A 26039-nucleotide genomic window follows, 5' to 3' on the forward strand; every position below is an offset into this window, starting at 1 on the left:
TAAGGTGCTTGCTAATAGAGGATATGTTTTGAAGTTTACTTCCCACTGCAAACTATGTCACCATTTGTCATCTCCTCAGCAAGCACACACAGTATGCGGAATTCGTTTGACCTCATATATCTCACGGGGGCCTATAAACCAAAGTTCTTGACAGCTTTCCTCTATCAGGCCCCTCTTAAAAAGAAGCCATTTTTCCCCAAAGGACAACTTCCGACTGATCAGAGGGTCATTCCAACCAACACAGCAGTTGGCGTGCCCTGAGCCGCGCAAGCACGCGGGAGGGTTTATCCTTCCTTTCGGCGTTTTCCGTGGCACGTTGTCAGCAGGTGCCACGGCACCGCCGCTGTCGCTTGGCGAACAAGGCGGGGCCGTGCGCCTGAGCCGCAGTGGCAGCGCGGGTCGCAGCGCGGGTCGCCGTGCGGTGCGGGTTATCCCGGGGCTGCTGTCCCGGGGCGCTGTCTGTCCCGGTCGCTCCCCTCACACACCGCTCCGCTCCGCGCCGCGCCGCGCTGCAAGGCTCCTCCGCGCCCGCGGCTCCGGCAGAGGCGGGGCGCGCGCATGCGCCGCGCGCAGCCTCCCGCAGCTCCGCCCGCGCTCGAGCCCCACGTTACTTTGATGGACAGCTCGGCCTCCCCGCTCTCCTTCCCGCCGACCTTCCCCGCCCCCCCGCGGCGCCGCGCGCCCCGCGCCCTCCCATTGGCCAGCTCGGAGCGCTCCCGCCGCTCCGCCGCAAGACGCTTCCCAGCGAAAGCCGAGAGGCGGCGCGACTCCGGCTCTCGCCATTGGCCCGCGGGGCCGGGGTGCGTCACGGGCCCACGTTGGCGATGGCGCCGGCGATTGGGCTGTCGACCCGCCGCGCGGTGGCGGGGGCGGGGCCGCGCGGCTGGTTAGCCGGCGGAGTGTGAAACCGCGTGCTAATGTAAGCGGCGCGGGCGAGCTCGGCGTGTCCAGCTCGGCCACGGCCGCGCTCCGGTCCCGCCGAGCGCCGCCCGCCAGGCCGCCGCCTCGGCTTCCCCTTGCCCTTGGCCGGCGCGGAGGGGACGGGGGAAACGAAGCCGGTGGTGTTCCTGTCCTCTCAGGTTCGGATTTTTCAACCGGGGAGAACTTTATCCCGGGTCGGCGAGGAGCGGCGGGCCACCGCGGAGGGGAGCGAGGGTGAGGATGATGCTGCTGCTGATGTTGCCGCGATATATCGCGCTCGGGGGGCTCTGGTGAGACGCGCAGTTCCCAGATGCGCGCCCGCCTGGAGGAGGCTGTAGTGGTGCCGTTGCACGAAGGAGCTTCCCGTCTGATTTAAACCCGATACGGACGCTTTCTTTTCTTTTTTTTTTTTTTTTTTTTTTTATTTTTAAATCATCCCCAACGGGGCTGGTTGCGTGGACGCTAAGGCCAGCGAGCATCTTGAGGGGTTTGCTTTCCTTTTGTCCTAGAGACTTCTCTGCAACTAACGGAAGAGCCTGTGCTGCGTGTGTGGTACCCTTTCCTCTGCCCTCCAGCGTTTCGTGCATGTGCTATTGGAGCTGCTCCGATCGGGGACGGCTGTGCAAGAGCCCCCGCCTGCCTCCTTCCTTCTCCTCCTCCTCCTGCCTTCCTCCCTTGATCATCGCTCTGTGTCTTGCCGGGGATTTGGCCCCTGCGCCGACGCCTGGGAGCAGCGCGTTCCTCACTGGAGACTTTCTCTCGCCCCCTCGGCTTGCGACGGTCCCTCTGCTGACACGGCGTCCCGCTTCGTCAGGCTGGATTTTCCCCTTCTGACAAGGGGCAGAAGTGGAGAGAGGAGTCGCCTCCGCTCGGGGTTTCCGGCCTTACAATCGCATCGACCACTTGCGAGTCCGTGAAGGGGATTATTCACTATCGCTGAGGGGCGGCTGTCGCCTCCCCCCTGCGCCCCGTCGGGTCCCGTCCCGCCGCGCCCGGGCGTTGCGGGCGCCGCCCGCCGGTCGAAGCGCCGCCGAAGGAGCGCGGAGCGGTGGTGACCGACCCGAGCGCGGCCCGTCCTCCTTTCCCGGCCACCTTCATCCCTTTCCGGAACGACAGCAACAAAGGACGCCGCGGCTGGGGGATGTCCCCGCGGCAGGGGCACTGAGCCGCGCCTCGCCCCGCTCCTGCCCAGGGCGGCGGAGAAAGGGTGGCCGGCGGGTGTCGCCGCTCCTGTCCCCTTGGCGCACAGGGTGTGAAGCCGGGGCAGGGCGGGGAGTCTGGCCGCGATAACCGCGCTGCGAGGGAGACCCGCCGCGGCCGGAGCCATGTTCCCCCAGAGCCGGCATCCCGTAAGTACGGTTTGGGCCGCCGCTCCGCGGGTAAGGGGCGCGGGGCGAGGGCCGGGCGGTCCGGAGCTCCTTTACTCGGCTGGAGCGGGGGAAGGGAGAGGAAGGCGCCCTCACAAGTTCATTCCCTCCGGGGTGGAGCGGCTCATTCTGCCTGCCGGAGCGGCCCCCTCTACTTTTTGTTGAGTGGACAACTTATTTGCCTTGGGAATGACGGCGGGGGGGGGGGTCACCGTCGGGCCAGGCAGCATCCGCCGAACACAGCGCCCGGAATGGGGCTGGTTGTGTCTCCGCGGCGGGGGTCGGCGGGGTGGAGCCGGCACGCCCCGCTTTCGTGTAGACGGTGGCGGCAGGAGCGGGTGGGTCGGAGCCGGAGCGCGGTTAACCTCGGCCCCATCGCAGATGAGGGACGGGAAGGTGGGTAACAAGTGCGCAGCGCCCCGGGGCGGGGGCGGACCGGCCGGCGGCTCTCTCCATCTCTCCGGCCCAGCCGCGATGGGCAGCGCCGCCTCCTCTTCCCCGCGGGGCGGCCGCGCTGTGTCTGAACGTGCATCTCTCTCCCGTGCCGCCACCGCGCCAGACCCCGCACCAGGCTGCGGGCCAGCCTTTCAAATTCACCATCCCGGAGTCGCTGGACCGCATCAAGGAAGAGTTCCAGTTCCTCCAGGCGCAGTACCACAGGTGAGCGCCTGCGGGCCGCCCCGGGACCGGGGTCTACCGCCCGGTCCTCGGCCGGGCGCGGGGGGCTGCACCGAACGGGCACGTCCAGGTGGTGGCGTGCGGCGTCGCGACAGAGCCCCGCCGAGGGACCCCGACGGGCCGATGAGGGGAGCGCGGGCAGCCCCCGTCCGCGGCGGGGGCAGGGGGTGCCGAGTGCCCGTGGTCCCCTGGCAGCTGCGGAAGGGTGGTGGTGTCGAAGCTGGAGCGTTTGGTACCTGTGTGCATTTGAAAAAATACAGTATTTCTTATGCACGTTATGTGCGGGGATCATTTCAGTATATTGAGAGAGAATACCTGTGCAAATTCTGTGGTACAGCGCTTTAAGGAGGCTACTTCCCGTGTTTTGCCCATTTGTGTGTGGTGTTATTGCAAAAATTAATTAAAAGCCAGTGTCCTGTGGTTAAGAGCCAGGGAGGATGGTTAAAGCACACAAGGACTTGGAGCAGTAACACAAAGTTTACTAGAATCCATGGAAGCCGTGGGATGTTCTCCTCGTTTCAGTGCTGCCCCTGAGAAGTTCTTTGTGGTTGTGTGCTTGCTTCTGAGGTACTTTCAGAGATTTTGGGTGCAGGTTCTTTGTTACCCTGGGCAACTGGTGTTAACGAGCATTAATCGTCCTTAATTTTGTACTTATGCGCAGCTGGAGTATTTGCAGATAAGTAAAAGCTTTACAGGCTTCCCAGTTAGAAATCGCTGGGTTTTTGTTACGCTTGCTCTTCCTTTACCTATGATACTGTAGTCTTACAAAAAACCATTAACCTGCTTAGGCCATTTATTGCTTAAGAAATACAATGTATTGCTTAAGAAATACCGAAACTAAACATTCGGTATCATAGTCGTAAGTGAAAAATGCTGCTTGCACTCTAACTGTTCCACAGGATGCTCACAAGTATCATTAAAAAATAATCATTTTGATAGAGAACAAAGGGAACTTTGAGGCTCTCAATGAAAGTCAGAACTATACCACTGTTTGTGATGAGATGTGCAAGTGCCAAATGCAACTTATTTTTATTTATGAAAACGAAAATGGAAAAGAAACTTGCAAGTACCCATTTTCAAGCACTGGGCAAGTTAATATTTGCTAGAGTGTATTTAAGGCAAGAATTATGTTCAAGTTGTAATTGTAAAAGTGAATGATGTTACTTGGCAGTAATTTACTAAATGCTGTACAGAAAGAAATTACTCTCTTACCTATTTTACTCATGAGAAATACTTTGGAGAAATTCACATACTGTTCTAACTTTTAAGTTGTAGCACTTAATAGCAGCTCCTTGTCAAAGCATGAAAAATGGACGTGTTTGGGTTCTGGAGACAGTTCGGGCCTCATGCAGCACCCATGAAATGTTCTTTAAATTTCCACTTCAGCCTTTTTATTTGAAGTATGAATTAAGTCTTTATAGTATAGATTAGTTTATGAGGATTTTTAATTAGCAGCTTCTGTCAAAATAAAAATAGGGTGGGTAGATGTCAAAAAAAATGACATTACATCTAAGCATGATGTTATATTAATTACGTGATCTGTTTTGTAGCCTTAAATTGGAATGTGAGAAACTGGCAAGTGAAAAGACAGAAATGCAGAGGCATTATGTGATGGTAAGTGTATTTGTTTTTATTTTTATTTCAGTAAATATCTCCTTAATGTAAGTCAGCATAAGAAAATAATGTATGCCCATTTATTTGCAGTACTATGAAATGTCATATGGATTAAACATTGAAATGCACAAACAGGTAAGACATTTTGTTTTCTAAACCACAAAATCTGCAGTCTGTCTGGTGTATCTAAATGTAGCTGTGCTGTTTATGTTCAGATGACTGTTTGGTGTCTGAAGCAATAGCCTGATTAGTAGACCTCTGCTTACCTCCTGTCAAATAAGGTGTAGATTAGATTAAGCATCAAGGCCTTTTTGGTCCTGAAAAGACTTTGGCATAAATAGGAAAGGTCTTGTAACTGTGGTTTTAAAAATGTAATTCAGTACTTTACAAGTTTGGGGGTTTTTGCGTTGGTTTTCTTTTTGTTTGTTTGTTTTGTTGCTGGTAGAGGCTGTGACATGTAGAACTGATCTTACGTCTGTGTAGCATATGCAGTCATAGTTACTCAAATCCTTGCCTGATAAAGGTATGAAGAGATTAGTGACTTGGAAAGCTCTAGTTATGACTATGAGTTTGCAAGTTCCCATAAAATTCACACTTATGGCCACTATAATGGTGAATAAAAAGAGTATTGAACTGGAACAAGACACTAAGGACCTCATAAGAGAAGAAAAGCTAAATGATTGCACAGCCCAGAGGACCCTCAATTGAGTAGTCATTGTCTGCCAAATAAAGCATTAATGGCAGGGTGTAAGTATTCTGTAGATATGCTGACATTCACTTTTTCATCAAGATGCTAGTACAATAAGTCTTTCAGAAATCGATGGCCTCTTAAAAAAATTATCATTAGATGAAGTTGCACAGTTGGACACATTTCAAAGTGCAACAATACAATTCTTTCTTGATGTGTATGTGCTATTTCATCTAAAACTCTTGTTTCATTAAATTAAAGAGCATGGCTGACCGGCTAGGGCACAGCGAAGAAATTGATTAGTTCAGGCTTCAGATCTTCAGTATATTCAAAGACATTCATTAAGCAAGTGAATTATGGAGTTGAATTTTGCTTTTGTAACTCTGAACTCTTTGATTTTTTTTTTTTTTTTGTTGTTGTGGTTGTTTGTTTTGTTTTCCCCTAAAAATATGATATTTGGTAAGGTGGAATTGTAATTTCCATGATAGCTTTCTGTCTGCAAATCTGGGTAGATGTTCTTTTGAATTTTGGAGGTATGCTTGTTTCAATTCAAAATGGCATTAAAAGAAGTAGTATTATGACAACCTTTTTTTTTTTTTTAATAATGCAGCAAATAACTAGATGGAACAGCAAGCTTAGTGTTTGACTTTGTTATGTATTGTAGCTTAACTAACTTTCTTGTGGCTTGTATTTTAGAAGAATGTCAGTTTTTCTGTGAGGTGACTTTCCTAGCTTTGTGATTTCAAGATTCTTTTCTTGGATTTTTTCTCTTCAACAACTTCTTGGCATACTGTAACCTGTGAGGAAGTCAGCATCTGTATAGGAAGCTCGTTTGTTGCAAAAAGGATGTTCTTTTCAGAGGATCTTTGAAGGGAATGTGTGATTTCAGTCTGTGTACTAGGAATTAACTTTAGATAAAATCAATTAAACCTACAGGATTCAAGTGTGTGAGAACTAAGGTTTCCACTTTGACCTTAACATATGTATAGAGGTTTAATGTCCTATATGCATGGCAGTTAGAATTATGTGCCCAGTAGGCAGTGATACTTCAGAAGCTTTTAAGATTTATGACAGAGCATTATATCTGTGTTGGTTGTAGCTGGGGAGAGTAGTGCACGCTTACTCTGTGTGTGCTGTTGAGAAGAATAGGCTTTTGAAGGCATAAATACGTTTCTCTGGATGTGAGTCTCAGATACTATGCTTTTACATGTTAAGTAATTCCAATTTCTGGTAAAAGTAGCACCTTCATGTTAAAGACTATTGATTTAGATGCCTGCAGTGAGGATGCCAAATGGTGTTGCAGTTCAGTATGTAGGTGGCCTTAGATTACAGGAAGCAAAAAAGAAAAGCCTAACAATGACATTCTTCTGAATTTCCACTGCTAACGATAAGTTCTGAGGAGGCTTTTGACAGATAGTAATCATAATTCTTATTAACTGGTGACGTCTACCCCCAAGGGTGTAGCCAGGCTCAAATTGATGCTTTTTGCTGGCTGATCACCAGCATGGCCTAAGTGCTCATTATGTTGTAGAAAGGGCCTTTGGAGCTCTCATTACGTTTGACAGGAATTCTCTCTAGGGGGAAACTGGGCATTAGCTAGACTCCTGACAGGCTGAAATTGTTCCTGCTTTATGGCTTATAACCAAATGCTAGCAAGGCATCATCAGGGGACACAAAACATTGTCATTTTTGACAACATCTTTGTTACTGGAAAATGCAGTGATGGGGAAACTTTCCAGAGAACAAGCTTTAACGTTTTTAAGGTCTTCCTCCTGTTTGGATGCTGTACTTGCTCTGTGTGAAATGCTTCAGATTGTTTGGGCTGCTGTTTCAAAAAGAAAATTACACTGCAGCAGAGCTTATTTATGAAGTGTGGTGTGTTTATGTATTTATGGACTGTTAAGGTACAGTCACTTAGATAAAACAGAATACTTGTAGTTAGCCTCTCTGTAAATGAGGTTGAGTTCTTGTACTGATAGACGTGTGTCAGCAGTTCTGTCTTTATTTAATTTAGTAATCTATTGTAATTTAAAATAAAGTTAGTCAAGACTTGGATGTTGTTATAAATGGACTTAACTGAGGTGAACTTTGCATACACAAACAGCACTACTGGCAGAGCTTTCCACTTAAATATGTTGCATTTAAGTCCAGAAAAGGCCCTGGTAAGGCTTCCCTCACAAATTTATTTAGCTTTGGCACTTTGCAGTGTTTAATTGCGTGATGTGTGCTTAAACCAAGGCACTGCTGCATTTCAACCGGCTGGCTGAACAGTGGCCAGAAAATAATCCTTTTGACACATTTTTTTGTTTACTTTACATTTGGTTGTGTTTGTTTGTTTCCTTCTTTTTATGCATAGTATTTTAAATTTCTTTAATTAAAGAATTTCAAAGATTTTTTTTTTTTAAGAGCAAGTTTTATGTAGACACTTTCACCATGTTCTTAGAAATTATTTTAAGGTAAATAGTTACTGACAATGTTTTGCATTCCTGAAACAGAAACAACCACCTGAAGATTTGTGTAGGTAGATGTAGGTTGATTTAGATGCTGTTTTCTTATGTGTCAAGACAGAATGAATAAGAGCATTGTGTGGTCTTAAGTTTCTTTTCTGTGTTATATTGTCCAAGTGAAGTTTTCCTCAGTGTGACATCTGTGGCTGGCAAAGTAGATGAATCAACTACTAATGCCAAGATGAAGAGGTGGTTGGGTGTTAAAAATCCTGCTGTACTTAGAGCTGCTGCCCTTGGCTCCTAGGGCAGTGCGTCTTTATTTTCGCCAGCTCTGCTTGTCATCTTCTGACATAAGTCAGAAGATAAGGTTTCCCGTACATTTAATGTCTAGATTGTTTAGACACAAGTTTCTTTTGTTCGTTGGCAAGCAGCCAAAATAAAAAATTTGTCGGTGCCAGAACCAAGTTTATACACTTATAAACTGCTACAGTGTCTGGGTTTCTGCTATCCCAACAGTTATGGCAAGGATTCCTGCTCTTTGGGTCGGTCTTTTTGATCGCTGTGACCTGCCTGGAGGCAGACCTCTCATTCAGTACCTTGCCTGCTGTAGAAAAGTATACAAAGTCCAAAGCTGCACTGTGTTACCCAGTTGTACAAGAGTTATGAGTCCATTTTATCCTGGAATGTGTTGTGGAATCATTTCTAATGCTTTACAGCAAAGGACAGAATCTTCTAATGATATCTCATTAGAACATCAGTCTTCAGGAGTGGGTTAAACAGGAGGGAATTAAGGAGCTTAGTTAGCTCTCCGCAGCTCCTCAGTAGGATGGCTGTGCTGTTGAAAGGGATTTAAAGATAAATTAATTTTTTTTCTTTTTTTTCCTATGTTTTAATTATTGGAATGAAAAACTCCTTAAGGTTTTGGTGGTGTGCAGTGAATGTTTCAAGAGCATTTTGCAGTTGGCACAGCCACTAAAGACAAGCAGGAACTGTTTTTATTTAAAAGAGCAAGTGGTAGGATTGATTGTGACACAGTATTTTTTCACTCAAAAAATTGTACTTATTCTACAAATGTTTAGTTTGTGAGTACAGTTGTGTCAGCAGTCTAGTCATTTCAACCACAAATAGAGTTGCCAGTTTGAAAGGGGAGAAAAGACTAGAGTTATGACCTCAACTTTCACGATTTTTAAACCATGTTTCAAGCTCGAGGCCACCATTGTGAAGGAGTTACGTGACAGATTCAGGGCACTTTGAAGTACATCTCCATGTGGCTTTCACATAACCATGTTGTCAGATACCATCTATTATGTCAGCTCCATATAGAACATAATTCCAAAGTGTGTCACAGTGTAAACACTGTGCATATGTTAAATACTGCCTGATCATCTCTCATTTTAGACTTAGTCTACCGGATTTCAGGTTCCTCGCAGAGCTGAGAGGGTTTCTGTCAGCTACACTGTTAAACTTCCCTTGCATTGCTAGAGCTTGCATTGCTGCATGTTTTTTGATATTCTTTGTGTATCTGTTCAATTGGAGGGAAGAAAAAAACGGCCTGGTAATTTTTCAGGTAGGGTGAAGAGTAAAGAGGAATATGCTTTGTGAATGTGCAATATCCTTTTGTCACAACAGATTCTTTGGGGAAGGCTTAATGATTTTCCTCCTTCTGGTTGCTATACCAAATCAAGCTGAGCATTTGAATTACCTTTCTTCCCTCCTTACTTAAGTGTTTGTAGCAAAGTGCTAAAATTGCAGTGTCTCCTGTGCAAAACGGAAGATTGGGATCCTTTAGGTTTGATAGACCGTTGGCGTACAGTAAAAGCCTTTAAAACCAATTTTGGGTCAACTGGCACTTATCAGAGTACCTACTTTGGCACAGTACCTACTTTAAAAATGGTAACAGCTTTGAATAGAACTAATGAAATTCCCTTTCCACTTAGGGTAAGGTTTAGGGATATCTAATGGTAATTATGTCAAACACTACTATTTTCACCTTCTGCATCACACTTCTTTGTTGGATTCTTCAGTGTAGGTATTTTAACAGTAGTTGCTCACGTAGTTCCTTTCAGAAAGAGAAGGAGCAAAAGCAGGGAGAATTCATGATTTTGTCAGCATTTATTTGTCAAAACAGCTAGTTTAATGGATTAGTCCTTATGATTACTTGTAGGCTATGGCTTTTAAAGTTCTTGCAAGTTGGTCCCATAGCAAAGCTGAATTTGCAACCTGTGTTCTTCTAAGTATCAAATTTCTGCTTAAAATAGTTTTCTGGTGGTAATATTCCATGACATGTCAGGGCAACACTTTCTAGTGTTTGACCTGCCCTTATTGTGAAGAATTTTATCCTTCACCAACTGGTAGTTTACCTTTCTGCACTGGTGACCATTGCATGCCTCTTGTTTTTCTATTGTGCACCTCTACGAAGGAGCTGACACAGTTCTCTCCATAATAATTTCTTTGTCAGCAATGAGGTCTCATTTTCCATTAATCCCCTTCTTCTTGAAGTTAATCAAATCTGTTTTCTCCCTGGTATGATGAGTGCTCTGAGTGCCTGGTTGTCTTACTAGTGACACTTAGGGATTTGCTCCAGTTTAGCAACATCTTCCATCTTGCCAAACAAGGGGAACAGAAAGGAGAATTATTTCAATCAGCCAGCTGGTTACAGTCATTCTACTGTACAGTCATTCTACTGGCCTCGTATGAGGTGTAGTCTTCATCAGCACGTGAGCGTGGGGCCAATGCATATTTAACTTGTTCTCTAGAGCCCTCCTCAGCAAAACTGCTTTCTAGCGTGTTACCACTACTGCTGTGCTGTTGTGGGGAGAAGCCTGTCCCTGATGTAGGACAAACCCCAACCTTTGTTTGCTTTGAACCCAGTTTCCACTGTCTTTATTTGAAGACCCGTGCTTCTCAGGGTAGAAGCTGTTGCTGCCTAGCTGCATTTTCGATGGAGTCAAAATGTCATACCTCTTGCAGCCTGTCTGCATTGACTGGTTTGCAAGTTGGGCAGTCCCAGTTTAAAGAGTTGTGTAACTTTCTTTGATCATTTTCCTTGCTTTTCACTCAACCTTTTCAATTTTTAACTTTACCTTTTGAAATAAGGAAACTAGAGCTGTATGCAGTTCTCAGGATGCATGTGAACCAGAGATTTGTATTACCACCTTCTCTTTTCTGGATGTTTTTTTTTTTTTTTTTTTTTTTTTTGTTAATTTTTATTTCTTGTTCAGTAAAGTTTCCAAGTTTTTGCTTTTGATTTCCATAAAATGCTGAGCTGCTGGAGACTCTTTTCACGTTTTAGTTCTTGCTCATGAATGATAACTGTTAGCTCGGGAGCCATCATTTTACATGGCTAGGGATGTCTACTCCCAGTGTGTGTAAATTTTGTTCATATACAATTGTTTTCATTGCCCACTTACTCTTGTAAGGTCTCTTTGCAATTCTTTAGCCATTGCTTTTACTTTTTTATGGAATAAAATAATGTATTTCTTATTTCCTTACAGCCTTTGTGTTTGCTTTCTGTCTAATTCTTTTATGGAGCAAGTTTTCTTACTCACTGCTTGCTGTCTTTTCCAGGCAGGACTTCTGATTGTATTAGTAAAACAGATTGCAGCAAAGGCCCCTGTGAAACTACACCAGTGAACTGTTTCTGGCATAGAGCTGGAGGTGATTGAAAAGTAGATTAGAGCTTGCTAAAATTGAGTTTAATTTTAACTGAACTCTACTTAAATCAGGTTAGACTTAAAAATCAGTTGTTTCCTGAGGTTATCTCTTTTAAAAAATAAACCCTAATGCTATGCAAACAAACAAAACCTCCCAACAAAACGAAAACTTAAAATACTACAACCTTGTGAAATAATGCTAGAAGCCTTTTCCATTCCAATTTCACTTGAAACTATTATGATTATATTTTCAAGTTAGTGATTTCAATATTGTTTCCATAGGTTTGTATGAATCTTGACAGCAACAGGGTGGGCTGTTTGAGGTTTTTTTGGTTTTAAGCGTTGAGTACTATTTCAGTTGTTAGCAAGCCTAGTTATAAAATACTCTTTCTAGTATGGGGAAATCAGTTCAGGAAATTAATGTTTGGGGAGTGCCCTTGAACTTTTTTGTTACAATAATACTCCGTGGCTGATGAAAAATTGCAGAGTGTTTAAGAGAGTCTAGTCACTAACTGGTGATTGGCTAAATTGCTCCGATCTTTTCTTTGCGTTCCATAGAACATTTGTTCTTTGTGAACAAATTAGCACTGATGATTGAATTACAAATTAAAGTTGTTTGAGGGATGTTAGGTAAGCTTTCTGTCAGGGCTGCCTACCTGAAAGCATTTTGTACTTCTTACAAGATGTGAAGAGCTAACTAGATTTTTTGGGTATGTGATAAGAAAACAGAAAATGAGGTTAATTTGTATTTTGGTGTTAGAATTCTTAGCTGGTTTGGTTTTTGGATTTTTATTTTTTATTTTTCTGTTCCACTCCTTCAGCAGCATGGATGTTCTTTTTTTCTGTTTGGTCTTTTTGTCTTCCTCTTGAAGCTTTTTGATGTTTGTGTAAACAGTTGGTCAAAGCATCTTACTTGTAAGGTGACCAGTCAGTGTATTGACAAGAACAGACACAATAGAAAACTGCATTAGGAGGCAAGCCGTTGGGATTTGCAGTAAATATATTACAGAACACAAGTGCATTGCCGATACTGCTTGTTTAGCAGTTTGCAAGGGCAATGGTAGTATGGATTTTTGAATTAGAAGGGAAGGACTGATCTTTCTGTGTGCTGGAACATCTAGTTGATGGCTGAGGATAAAATTGATTTAGAGAACAAAATGCTGCCATCTCTATTTGTGCAATTTTAAAGGCTTCTATGGATTACCAAGCAAAAACAAAAGATAGCTTTCAGTTTTGGAACAGGGGAGCAAGAATGGGTATGCTTGTTCAGCTGCATCTTGATTAGGTATTAAGTCTGTGACAACCTGCTTTTGTTGGCTCAAGGGAAATAAAGGACATCTGAAACTGCATGGGTTTTATGATATGTGAAAATCTGCCTATTTATGAATTTGTTTTTTAGGTGTTCTAAACCCCTTGAAATGCTGTGCTTTCTGCTTCAGGACATGATGATCTCAACTCTAAGTACAGAAGTTTGAATTAAAGTTGCTGGGGGAAAGGGATGGAAATCCTACACTTTCTTGGGAAAACGGACTTACAGAAAGACCCTTCTTTTGTACTTTAGCCCCAACAGGTTCAATTTGCAACAAAGTTTTTTGTTTTATTTAAAAAAAGTTAAACATTTATCACTCTTCAAGGTGTAAGGGCATAAGACCACTCTGAATTTCTTTTGTAGTAACTGGTTATAAGATTTCCAGTCATTGCTTTTCAGACAGTAAACTAGATTAGCTGTCTGTGGCCTCAAATGGTGAGTACAAATTGTCAGTTAAGCAAATGCAGAATCTTGAACTAGGCTTGGAAGCTATGGAAAGATTTTTTGTTGTTTCTTTAAACTGAAATATGAACTGTAGAATCACATCACTGGTAGGGATGTAGTGCCTACCTGTGTCCTCTTACCAGGATCAGCTATATCAGTGTCATTGCTGATAGGGTGCTTGTTCTGTCTGTTAGCAAAGACTTCAACAGTAGTGGCAACCCTCAAGCTCTTCAGGTAGCAGATTGCTTTTATGTCCTTGCTGTTGAAGTGCTTCTTCAGTTACAATTTCAGTCTTTTCTATTACAGTTTCAGCTCTTTACTATGCATTTTCTTCACCCTGAATAAGGAGAGCAAATCATTCCCATGCCTTCCATAGCCATGCTGCATACCTCTAAAGTTGAGTGTTCATTCTCTGAATGGTGCTGCCCAGCTGAAGTACAGTGCAATACTCCAGGGGAGGAAATGCCGTGCTGAGTAGCATAGAAGGTTTACTTAGTACACGGCTTACTGTGGTGGCAGCCTTTTTAGCAATAGCATGCTATTGACTTATGTTCAACTTCTGATCCTCTGTGACCAAGAGATTCCTTCCTAAGGCCCATTATTTCCTTTTCCTTTATGTTCCTGTCTAGGCATGCTATGGGCTTTTATCCTTGTCCTTCTTTTTACTTTTCAGTCCGTTTTTCCATTCACTGTAAAGTGAGTTCTGAAGCTATTCTCCAGCATATTCTATCTTTCTCAGCTTGAAACTCTCTGCAAATTGAGGATTAGGGTAAATGAAGAGATCTTTGCTTGTTAGTGAGAACTACTGAAAAAAATACTGGACCTATCATGAATGCAGAACTTCTTAGTTTGCAAAAAAGAAAAAAAGAATTTTTCCATACATGTTGTTGTAATAATCAAGCAGTTTTGTCCTTGTTCCCATGAAGTTTTTGCTGTGCTGTTTCTGTTGCTCGTAATACTGCTGTGAGTGTCAGATTCTTAACAAAGATGTTAACATCATCTGCATCTCTTATCTGTAATTACTTTACCTTTTTGGACTTTGCATAATTCTGATGTTTTCCGCTGAAAAATACTTCTGAGCTGTGGTTTATATCTGTTTAACTTAATTTTTTGTGGAGAAGAGGCTTTTTAATGCCTAAATTTAAGGAATAGTAACAAAGCTGGAGTGTCTCTGCTCTTTCATTTGCTTTGTTTTGTTAGGCCCTGACCTTTCATAGTTTCCTATCCACTTGACTTTTGAGGTTCTGCAAGGTGTCCATTAGCTGCTCAGTCTTCACTAATGCACTTTTTGTATTTCATTAGACCTAGGCAATATGAAGATATTTTACTTGGATCTCTCACATGTTTCTTTGCTGTTTAAGCTGCAGACTTGATCTTACATAAGCAGTAATTTATAATAAATGATCTATAATGATTCTAGTATAGTTAAGATGCATGCAAGAAAGCACAGACTTTCTGGCCTTCTTGATATCCCTTGACCATATCTTTGCTTTTCTAAATGAGGGGATTAAACCTCTGGCTATTCCAATCTCTAAGGAGAAGCTTTACTGTAGCTGTTTCTTACTACTGGCATATATGTGCTTGTGCTGTATATGTTTGTACTGCCTCATTGGATTTAGTTTCCACTTCATGTACACTTTCCTGTTTATGTGAAGTCAGTGGAGAATCTAGGATTTAGTCACTTGGCACAATTCCATCCTTCCCTTTTTTCCTGTCTCACTTCCACCTCCATGTTTAAGTCTATTAACTGTCATCCATGTCCTTACTATTGTTTCAAAAAGAAAATGCTATCTCTCTCTTAATGCCATTTGATCTCCCTCATCAGTAGCAAGTCCTATAAAGCTGACCTTATCCATTGGCATGTGGTTTTCTGAAGTTTTACTCCCTTCCCTCCCTTCCCTCATTATAAACTCTGCAGTGATTGCAGCCTTAGTCAAATTTATTTCTATTTCGACAGTTTGAATCAGCTTTTATCTATTACAATGCAATCTAGATGGTCTCTTTACTATTGTTTCTATTCTGTAAGCAATAGAACGTACATAAAAAATAATAAAATGGGTAAGGAATTTACCGTCATGTTCCCAAAGTTTTCCTGAAAGATGTGTGAACCTTTTTCCCCACACGGTGAAAATATCCATTATTTTCGTCTTCCCTGCCAACCCTGTGTGGTGGGTAGTTCTGCTAGTTACTAACAAAGGAGTTGTCAATCCTCTTAACTTGTTATTCATTAGTGAGTCACCTGATGGCACCTGAAGCATAGATATGAATAAGTATTTAAATTGTTTTTCTTGCTTGATAGATTTTTGAAACTGAACTGTGAATATACCAAGTATTTTAAAATGGTGAAGCGACATGTAAGGTGGAATAGTACATGTGACTGACTTGACAAGCTTTATTTGGTAGTTATTTCTAAAGTCTGGTTGTAGCGTAGTGATTTTGTTTCCTCCCCCCATATTTCAGACCCTTTGTGTGTCTCTTTTGTTGGATGGCATGCTTACTGTTCTAGTAAAGCTCAGGTTCTACTGCTTACAGTCTTACTTGAATGTTGATAAAGACAGAATCCTGACTGGAAGTTTTGTTATTGACTTGCATACTGTAAACGTATGTGCCTCATTTGAGGAACTTTATGCTTTAGTTTTTAGAAACTCTGCTATTACAGGTACTTATCTATCTGTATAAGTACTGCCATCCCAATCAAGTGGCTCAGTGTGACAAGTACTGAAAAGAGATTTGCAGAAATTCCAATGTGGTTTATGGGAGTGAGAGCAAAATAGGAAGTAGTTTTGAAATAACATCCTAAACTGAATGAAGAGCCACTGGGCCTCTTTCTTGGTAGGACTGTAGCAGTTACAGATATACTGATTTTTATGCCTCTTTTGTCTTTCTGTTCTCTTTGTCTCCTCCTTGTTACTGTGTAGTGCAATGTTGCTCAGTTGTCCAGAGTAAATGAAATTCTTAATGACCTTAAAGGTAATGCTGCAAAGCATGCTGGATAATTTTGGAGACCTCACTGCTTCTAGAGCACCATAACAATTCATAACAGTGGAGTCAGATGAGAAGAGGGGAACTCATTGGTAGCTGATGTTTCTCCTAAAAACCTCTGCTCCCATCTTGGCTCTCCTAGTGGGTGGATGCCTCCTTTGAGTTTATTTAGCTTACTGATGTAGTGGTCTACTAAGCTGGCCGTTTCCCACTTTGTATTATAGTAATGTTTTCTGCCTGACTAGTTGTTGAGATGTTTGGCAGGCCTCTAGATGTCTCCAGTACGGTTCAAAGAAACTGTGTCCCTGGAGGCAGAGGTGGCAAAGATCTCTTCTGGATTGGAGTCAGCCTTTGACTCGATCAGCATCTCTTGGAATCTAAATGAAAGTGGGAACTCTGTGTCCTGGAAAACAGCTTGAAAGTAAAACAAAGCTGTGTGCTCACTTCAGAGATTTAAATACTTCAGTGTGTATTTAAGGTTAGCTTAAGCTTGGAAACTAAACAATGGAACTAAAATTTAGATAAATACACCTTTTGTACTTGTGAGTGCTTAAGCAAGATGGGCTGAAGTTAGATTAAAGGAGAAATGTGGTAACTGCCTTCTTTAGCCAAGTTTAAGAAGAGTCTTGACATAGTGAAGATATGTGAAAGGAACACTTCGACATCCCACATCCTGACAACAGCTTCTTTGTTGCCAGTTGGCTTTGTTTCAACAGGATTTACAGCTGTAAATGGGATGGGCAGTTGTGTACAGTCGTTCATTGAGAGTTACAGCCTCTCTCTATTATTATAAAGCATTGAAATTAGACATCTGAAATATATCCAGTCACTTTACACTTGAATGGTATCCAAATCTGTAGTAGATATTTGGCAAGTGTAGCTGTTGTCTTGTGCATCATATGTAGCTTATGTTTAAATTAATGTGACCTTTCTGTAATTTAAATGAACTTCTAAGAGGATTCAGATAAATGTAGTTTAGGTACCGAATTAAAACCCACTAATTTCACTTTGGAAACTGTCTAACATTTTATGGCTTTATATTTTTTTTATTCTGTTAATATTTCTACTACCTCTTCATTTCCCTGCTCCCACTTGCGATATGGCGGTGTTTCGGGTTTTTTCATTGCTAAAGATTTTTCGTGCCAGTCTTGTGGGATTTTAATATCATCATCTTGTGGGTGACTGATCTCACAATTAAAAGGAGTAGTACAAATATGGAGCAGAGGAAAAGCTGTACTTGTTAACCATACGTCATGCTAAACTGAAGTTTATGCCCAAAATACAAAGATTATTCCTATTGCTGAAATGAATGCTACCCATTGTCACTTGTCAGATTGAATATCAAGTATCTGTTGAGAATAAACCTTCCCATTCGTTTCTATTGGTGAGAATATTAGTGATGACAGTATTTATAATTTAAAATAGAGTTGGAAGGCCAACTTCTGCAGTTTGTCACATGTTGGTTAATACGGCAATAAAGGGGAGATGGATGTGGCTACTTGTGCAAGTCTATTACTCAGGAGGCCTGTAAATTTGATTGGCTGCTGCAGTTCTTCCAGAATCATAGGATTTGAGAGCAATAGAAAGATAAGATATCCAATTACCCAAATGATTTGCGGGGTTAGCCAACGTTGTCATGGAAACGCAAGTTGGAACAAATTAAATTTTAAGCAATAAAATAATCTTAAAGCACGTCTGGGAACAAGAAAATTTGGCAGTGGCACTTACCTGAATTGAATCTTAGCTTGACACGCTGTTGTTTGACATTGATATACTGTGGGGGCCTAAACTTTTAAATGGCATGTTGCCTTTATTTTTTTTCTTTTTCAGACATTGGCAAAATGGAATGTAGTGTATTAATTTTAAATAAAAGGGCATTCATAATATATGCATATCTCCATGCTCAACCTGGATTCAATAACTCATGAATAGCAAAGTTCACAGAATGCTAGCCTTAATCATTTGAAGCTTTTGAGTGTTTAAGTTTTGAGATTTAATTATAACTCCAACATCCCCTCGTCCCCTGAATTCTTAGCAAGAAATTTTGGGAGGTGCTAGTCTTGCTATAGCAAGTACTAACAAATCTTGCTGAGAGTTAAGCACAGTGAAATAATTATTTTTCTGTAAATGCTCTGTGAAGGTGTGCGCTTTCTGTTGTGTTTGAAGATCTTGATCACAAAAAGAGTAAAAGCTTTGCCATATGACTGCACTGCTTGTTTCAATGATTCTGTTGGAAAAATTAAAATACTAAATGGATACTTAAACTTCACCACAAAAATAAAACATAGACATGCAGTTTCTTACTGCATTTCACAAGTCTTTGGGTATTTGAATGAGTACTGGCTTGCAGCAGGGATTAAAAAAAAAGGTCAAGCATGTCCCATAAAGAGAGCTTTTATTCACACGCCTTACAGACAGATGGAGATGAAAATTGGGCTGAGGTCAAGCCATTTGCAGCATTCTCATAGGCTTCGATTTTCTTCTCATCCCTACCACAGATAATCTCAAATGATTCAGTAATGACCAAAAGTGCAACATTGACCTTTACTCCCAGTGGATTACTGTGTTACATGCTGTAAATGGCAGGAAGTCCATTTTGTCCTTCCAGGAGGAGTTCAGTGTTGTACTTGGCTTTCTACATCTTTAAAGTGTAAGGTGAGGCAGGGTGCTTAAGAATTACCTTCTAAAGCTTTTGTGAATGTGTTTTAACAGTATATTCCTTTCTGTGCATTAAAGGTTGATTCTCTGATTATTTTGCCTGGAGGAAATGAATTAGGACATGCTTCTTTGATATCATCAGAGCTTTGGGGCTTTTTGCTTTACTTTTAATCATGTTGTTCCTAAACTGTATTCTTCTCAATTTAATTACAAATCTGATTTACAAAATTGGATCAAAATAATAAATAAAAACATTATAAATGACAATAGATAAACCCATGGTTCAGAACTGGTGATAGAGTGTCTTCAGATCTGATCTAACTTTGTGATACTGGAAGTTCTGTGCAAGAAAGAATAACAAGCTTCTGCCATAAAATAGGCATTTTTAGCTAAGCATTGCTTTGTAAAATAAAGTCTGGACAGCTTTGAGGAGTCTCAGCAATAATAATGGAGCAGGTGCTGCAGCACAACTGATTGCTAAAATAAATGTGTTATAAGATTTAATTTTTACCTTAAATCACTGTGGATGCTATGGCTAAGATTACTACTGGTGTATATATTGGTAGACACTGGTTAGTGCAAAACTAAAATTATTTCTGTTGAAACCTCTGAAGCTGAAAGGTAATCACCTTTCTCTAATTCTCAACTAATAACTAATAAACTAATTCTCAGAGGGAGTCTGTGTTTTTCACTCGGAAGTTAGAGTGGTGGTTCCCATATACTAGGGTTTCTTGCATTAGTACTAAAATACACGTGGGTGTTTGTTATGCTGTGAAATAGCATTTGGATGCTTGTATTATACTTCCTTGTCATGTCATTGCAAAAATCTGTAGTTTTCAAGAAATCGTGGTGCTTTAAGTATGATACCCTATGTGGTGCTTTGGAAAGTACAGGCTGTCAAATGCAAAATTATCTGGAATAGACTATTGTAAAGGAAAACTGTTCAATACTTCTTCCTAACAATGCGGAAGGAAAAATAATTCAATTCTACAAACAAGATTTAAGTCCTTAGTAAAATGCCTTATTTAAATTAGTATTATATTTAGTAGCTAGTCTGGCTGCTTTGTTCTTTGTCATTATGTTAAGAATTCACTTTAACAAGTGAGCAAGACAAACTTAAGTACAAACACTTGAGTTTGGCAGTGGTTAGGTCAAAACATTTAAGTCCTTAACTAAATGGAACAGAGGCAAAAAAATTACACAAGTGAAGAGGAAAAAAAATCCATCAGCTCAACTTAATTTTACAAAATGCAGCTGAATTCCTTCATGTTAATTATTAATGATACTTCAGAAAGGAGGGTAGCACTTTAGTCAGGGGTCTGACAAGCTAGTCATTTGCAAATAAATCAAAAGACAGTCATTACAGCAGCAAGAACCAATGAATGATGTAGTTTTGTTATTCTTTGATGGGCCTCACACTCAAGTTCTCTATTAAAAATGAATGTATTCAAGAGGCTCTGCATTAAGAACACAAACAATTAAGGGCACTTCAGATGCTTTGCTAAGAGCTGCCATAGAGCTGCAAGGACTTTCGTGAGAGATGCAGGCTTCTGTAGTCTGCTTTGCCAAGGAGCCAAGAACATGGGCAATTAGTCCTTACGTCTGTTTGACCAGCTTTGTGCAAAGTTTCCTTTGTTCATCCTTAGGATCTCTCTATATGTCTCAAGATCAGCAGTTAGGTAATAGTTACGTTGTATTCTAAAGCCTCTAGAAACAGGAGATAAGTACCTTTATTTTAAGACTTTCAAATTTGTGAACCCCAGGTCTAGGGGCTTACTCTAATGACAACAGTTACTGGTGTCTGGTCTTGATTAATGAAACTGTTCTTGACTCCTTCAGAAAGGGGTTTTGCTTTCCAAAATGAATGTGTACACACTCACAGGCACACGTGCATGTATGCTCAAGGGTATTTCACCTTAAAAAGCAAATGCACATTGTCTACTGAACAGTTGCATTTATATTTAAAGTAACAGATGTCCCATTTTCTCAATTCTGAAAATAACCTCTTGCAACTTTTGATTGGCAAAATTACATGAATTATGCATTAGAATGTAACTTTCAGAGCTTGCTGGACAAAAAAAAAAATTTTTAACATATTTGTGAATAAAAATATTTTTTACTTAATATTTGAGGGTAGGAAATGGGAGGTGCATGAAATTGCACAGCAGATAAATAACTTTAAGTACTTTAAACATATGTGTAAAATAACTATTAAGCAAGCTGCCTTTTAATTTGAAATGCAAGTAGACATTTCCTGTGATGAATAGAACAGGCATTTCAGTTTTCAGTGTAGATGTCCTGGCACTTGTTACAACAGTAAGAAATCTCAAAATAAACTTATTTTGCGGCATGTACATTGAAGTTTACCTAGCGCTGTAGCTGAATTAAGTTTGCCGTTCATATGTGATCATCAATGATGCCCAGCTTTGGTAAAGACAAACTAAGAATACATTTGGGTTTTTTTCACTGTTCTGATATTGGATCAGGTGTGATATTACAGAGACAGTAATTTTAAAGGAATATTGGTGTGGAAAGTGAGCAAATTGATTATGCCCTCATTTTTAGAAAATAAGAGAAAATCTTAACTGACCTGCATTAGAACTGACAATTATCATGTGATGTACATTATGTTGCATTCTTTCGTGTTACTGTTATTACAGTGTAGCTTAGATATTTGTGACTTGGGCAGAAAAGTCCAATAATGTGGACAACTTCTATGTTTTACAGACTACTAAAAATAGGGTTGCCTTTGGTTTCCTTATAGCAACAATAAAGACACATACCTCAGAATAGGGAGCTTTTGTGTAGGCCACACAGGCCCAACAACTTTTCAGCAGACACCAAGCGAGTTTCTTACTTTAAGCTTTTTCTATCCCCTCTTGTCACCTGCTATGATTCATACTGGCTTCTGTCCTGAAAACCAAAGGTAATCCCATTGGCCTAGGGCAATCAACTCCTTGGATCCTAAACATCTTAGCTAAACATCAGCCAAACACATTGCTATGTATCATACTACCTTTCCACAGCTGATGTACCCTGTTTTCTGGAGAGATACACTAGGTATGTGGAAAAATGCCCTTTAGTACCTGGTTTTGGTTTTCTTTTTTTCCTTTAACACAGAAGTACCAACAGCTTTGGTAATAGTTAAATTTGATAACCAGTAATAGTTAAGCAGGTAACTTCCGAGTATTGACTTTGCTGTGATGAATGTAATACTAGTACTAAAGGCTAAACATGGAGTTATGGATATTTTATGGCTGGGGCCCAAACAGAATGGAAAAGACCAGTGTGGTATTCTGTGAAGTTATATGTTCACGTTGTTGCGGGGGGTAAAGATTTCCTGTAAAGCAACTGTCACTTCATTGCCCTTAGATAAGGAAAACCTTTTTATCCTAGGAAGAAATCATCCTAAAACTTCTTTGGAAGGTTTGGCAAAACTTCACAGAGTGGATGTGTCCAATGTCAGGCTTTGGTCAGGTGGAGTGCTTTATGTCAGAGAGATGAGGTGTTGTATGATTCTAGATCCTATCATGTGTTTTCCCAGTGTCTGTCAGAGCTTGGGAAAGGTGTTAAAACTTGATAATTGTATTTACATTCTGAATCACCTGTCTGCTGAGACACAGGTAGAGGGTGGATTTTGTATCCCAATTATTGTGTGACTGATGTATAAGGATCAACGTATCACAGTGTCTTAAAGAAAATCAGAAATATGTGAATGTTCAGGAAACAGCTTGGCAGAAAAGTTAACAGTTTTGTCTGACTTAACTGAGTTTATCTTTGCTCAGGTTTAATACACATCATTTCATAGAAGGCCTAATGATTCTCAGTAGTGACCTCTTGTTTCTTCTGTCTTAAAAAAATAAAAAAAACTCCTCAGACTAACCAAAAAATGTCTTTATGGGTTAATTTTACAACAGAGACTGACAGGAGCTGTTCAGTGTCTTTAACATAGGCTGTGTTCTTGTCTGGATGCTAATTCTGGTTTTGTGCAACTGTGCTACAGTGACTGAAATAGTTGTTTTTAAGGAAATTTGAGGGAGTTGTATAGGTATACCTTAAAGGTTAATTATAATGTTGATTTTGAATTACGGGCTGTTGTATAGGTCTGAAAAGCTGTAAACACAGGTAACACTGAGTAATGAGAGAAAAAGATCCCTTTACCCTACCAGGAATCGAGTGTTTAAGTTGACATGACAAAATGGGAGACACAGAAGTGCAAGATGCATAAAGCTGTTGAAAAGCTTTGTGCTTTTTTATTTTTTTATGTCAAACTCTTTGCCCTGCTGTAATCTCTGTTGATTTCACTGTAGGATTGTTCTGTTCTTTACTGGCTCTTAACCTTTTTCTCCTGGTGCTCATGGTTTCACGAATTTGCTGTTGTAGACTATCACATTTTCTGATCTGGATTTTTTTCTTTGCTTGCATTATTTTAATTCTCTTTCAATATAGATTTTAGAAGTCTGTATTTTTGGTCTCCTTTCTTCCTTACTTCTGTTTTGGTATTTGTTTTGTACTCCTGATGGTGCATTTCTGTCAGTAAAAATAGTTTTACCTTCTAATAGGCAGATAAAATTGATTTCCTCCTATGCCTGTTGCCTTCATGTTATGCTGCTTGATAATTTGAGTAATAATAAATCTACTTTTTAAAAGGCTTTATCTTGGAGTTAATGGATTTCAAAAATGCTCTGCTTGTTAATATACTATATACAAGGACCAGATTTGTGCTTAATGTGTATACAGATTAGGTGCTTTAGACATGGCAGATGTCCTAGAGTAGCTAACTAAATCTCTTTCCTCTCCTGGGCTTGTATACAAAATATTTATATTTGCAGTAGTATGAAAAATGGGTATTTTTTTGTTATTTTCTTCACTGTATGATCTTAATATAATCTTGTATACTAGTTAATATATGCCAAACCTCCTAAAATGCAGTTTTTAATCAAAATACTTTTCCTCTGCAGACAGAAATCGCCAAGAGATTGAATACTATTTGTGCACAAGTCATCCCATTTTTGTCTCAGGAAGTAAGTAAAACTGTTCAGCTGTTAAAGTGCAATTATGTTGTTTTTCTGTTTGCAAATTAGCTAGTTTTAAGATGTTAATTTTATCACAATACACAAGTGTAAGGAACATGTGTTATAGCTGAAGTGTGCAAACCCCCTGCTAATTTGAGCTAACAAATCTGAGTTCAAACTAGTGACAGCAGCTCAGCCTCATTCATTGCCTGAGGAGAGTGGGAGTCTGTAAAATAGTAGCAATACAAAAAAAATGCTTTCATTTTTAATAATGGTGATTGCTTTATTAGATATTCAGTTGTCAAATGGAGATGTAGTGAAAAAAGCATGTATGTTCTCTACATAATTTGTATCAAAGGTGAGTATTTACCTCACATGTAAAACACTGTTTAAGGTTGTAAACCTATATTTGGTCTGAATGGCTCTGATTTTTGCATGTTGCGGGCAGCTGCTGTTACATTTTGAAGCTTGTTATTTCAAACTCTGCAGTGTTACAAAGAATATTTGTAACACTTCATTTCAGTGAAGCTGTTTTCCCTGTTTGAAATTTCAGTCAGTTTTGCTATGTGGGCACAGAATCTATAAATGTTAAAAGTGACACTAGTATAAAGTTGACATTATTGCCCTGTCAACTCAATTAAAAATAATTATTCATTTGCTAGACAATTAATAATGAAGTGGCATGGGGTAAGAGATAAGCTGGCTGCCTTCAGGGCTCTTCTTTCCTTTTGAACAAGTGAAAATAGGACATTGTTACCTTTTCCCTGGATGAGATATCTTGCAAAGGGTAGTGTGGTTTTCTGCTAACAAACTGGTTATTCAAGTATTTTTGATCCTGGTTTGATATTGTGTGGTCAGTACCTGAGCACAAATTCCTCCCTATACCCCTTCTTCTTTCAACAGCATCAGCAACAAGTGGCCCAAGCTGTAGAACGTGCCAAGCAAGTGACCATGGCTGAACTGAATGCCATCATCGGGGTACGTGGCCTTCCAGGTCTACCTCCTACAGTGTGTATAACTTGCTTTCATATCTTACTGCTATGCTATTTTTATAATAAACTTAATGTTTTGATATCTAACACTGTTTTGATGCCCAGTGTTGCTGAAGTGTTTGTGCTTCACACAGATTTTAGCAGGGATAAAGGTAATAGTTTACTTTGTCAGAACATCATTTTGTCCAGCAGTGCTGCATGTAACAAAACTTTTCCTGTAAGAAATGTAATTATTAGGAGAGTTGCTTGTTTATTTATGGGTATTGTACGGCAGTTGAGCTTGATACTTTTTCCTCATGCTTTTTGTGACACTTGAGTTCTTGGAGCTTATACAACTAACCATTCTTCTTTCTTTCCCTTTCTTGTGAATCTTTCATGAATTTTAAATTAGCAAGCTACTGAATAGAAACTTCACTTGCTTTTGAAGTAGTATTAATTGTCTGACACAGTGTTCTAATAGCCTTTCACCAAGAATGTGCTTTTAAATATGCTAAAAAAGTTAATACTACTTGCTTGTGACTGCTTGTCAATCACAAGTCATTTGCTTTGTATTAATGAACTTTTTGAGCCATACATTCCTTCCACTGTATGAGTTCATTTCCCCTGCCACTAAGTCTGGAATATTTCTCATGTTTTCTGCCCTTCTGACTAAGTGAAAGAAGTAGCCGAAACAAGAACCTGTCCTTTCTGATTTTATTCATATGTGAGAGCCTTGAGCAGATTCAAATTACTCATTTATCAATTTATGTTAATTGCTTGTGAGAAGATGCCCTGCTGGTCTTTATAGTTCCCTCAGACACTTTGTAATGATAATTAGACATGCTGCTGTACGGATTAACAGTGCCATAGTCCAATGACGTCTACAGACAATGGAACCAGTTAATCCATCTGTGCTTAAAATTACATCCCAACTGGAGATGGAAAAAAAAAATAGGAATGAGGGAGGATTAAAAGAATGAGCCTCAGCTTGAAAATGCTCCTTTCATCAGTTTCTCAATTGCAGATCTGCAGTCGGTTTGCCTGTGGTAAGCTATTGGCAGTCAATTAGGTGAAATAAACTGGGAGGGTGACCTTCATTTCCTTTTAATAGCTTTTCCTCCCTGAAATGGGGAGCTTCAGTGGATTTTCAGCTTAAATTTTATTCAAGCTGCTTTATTACACTTGACAGATTAGCTTTGCATAAACATACCCCCCCTTCAAATCTGTACTGTTTTTGCTTCGTATCAAATTTTGACTGTTACTTAGTTGATTTGCTAATCACATCTTAGAAA

The 26039-nt window shown here is 40.7% G+C and overlaps 1 protein-coding gene across 6 annotated transcripts in view; it reads left to right on the top strand.

Moving 5' to 3' along the window:
* The first annotated feature begins 1290 nt into the window (after window positions 1-1290).
* The window catches only part of LOC146424742 (transducin-like enhancer protein 1), an 82380-nt gene continuing 57631 nt past the window's right edge, over window positions 1291-26039 (top strand). For 3 of the 6 annotated variants that reach the window (XM_085043181.1, XM_085043185.1, XM_085043182.1), the window contains exons 1-6: window positions 1291-2270; window positions 2848-2948; window positions 4517-4580; window positions 4671-4715; window positions 23723-23785; window positions 24680-24784. In XM_085043181.1, the coding sequence (XP_084899307.1) occupies window positions 2247-2270; window positions 2848-2948; window positions 4517-4580; window positions 4671-4715; window positions 23723-23785; window positions 24680-24784 (402 nt within the window). In that variant the 5' untranslated portion in view covers window positions 1291-2246. Of the gene's footprint in view, window positions 2271-2847; window positions 2949-4516; window positions 4581-4670; window positions 4716-11282; window positions 11373-23722; window positions 23786-24679; window positions 24785-26039 lie in introns of those variants that run through there. The other 3 variants (XM_085043183.1, XM_085043184.1, XM_085043186.1) reach the window with 2 other exon arrangements.

This window comes from Lichenostomus cassidix, chromosome Z (genome assembly GCF_008360975.1).
Source record: "Lichenostomus cassidix isolate B80296 chromosome Z, HeHo_3.0, whole genome shotgun sequence".
In the NCBI taxonomy this organism is placed as follows: domain Eukaryota; kingdom Metazoa; phylum Chordata; class Aves; order Passeriformes; family Meliphagidae; genus Lichenostomus; species Lichenostomus cassidix.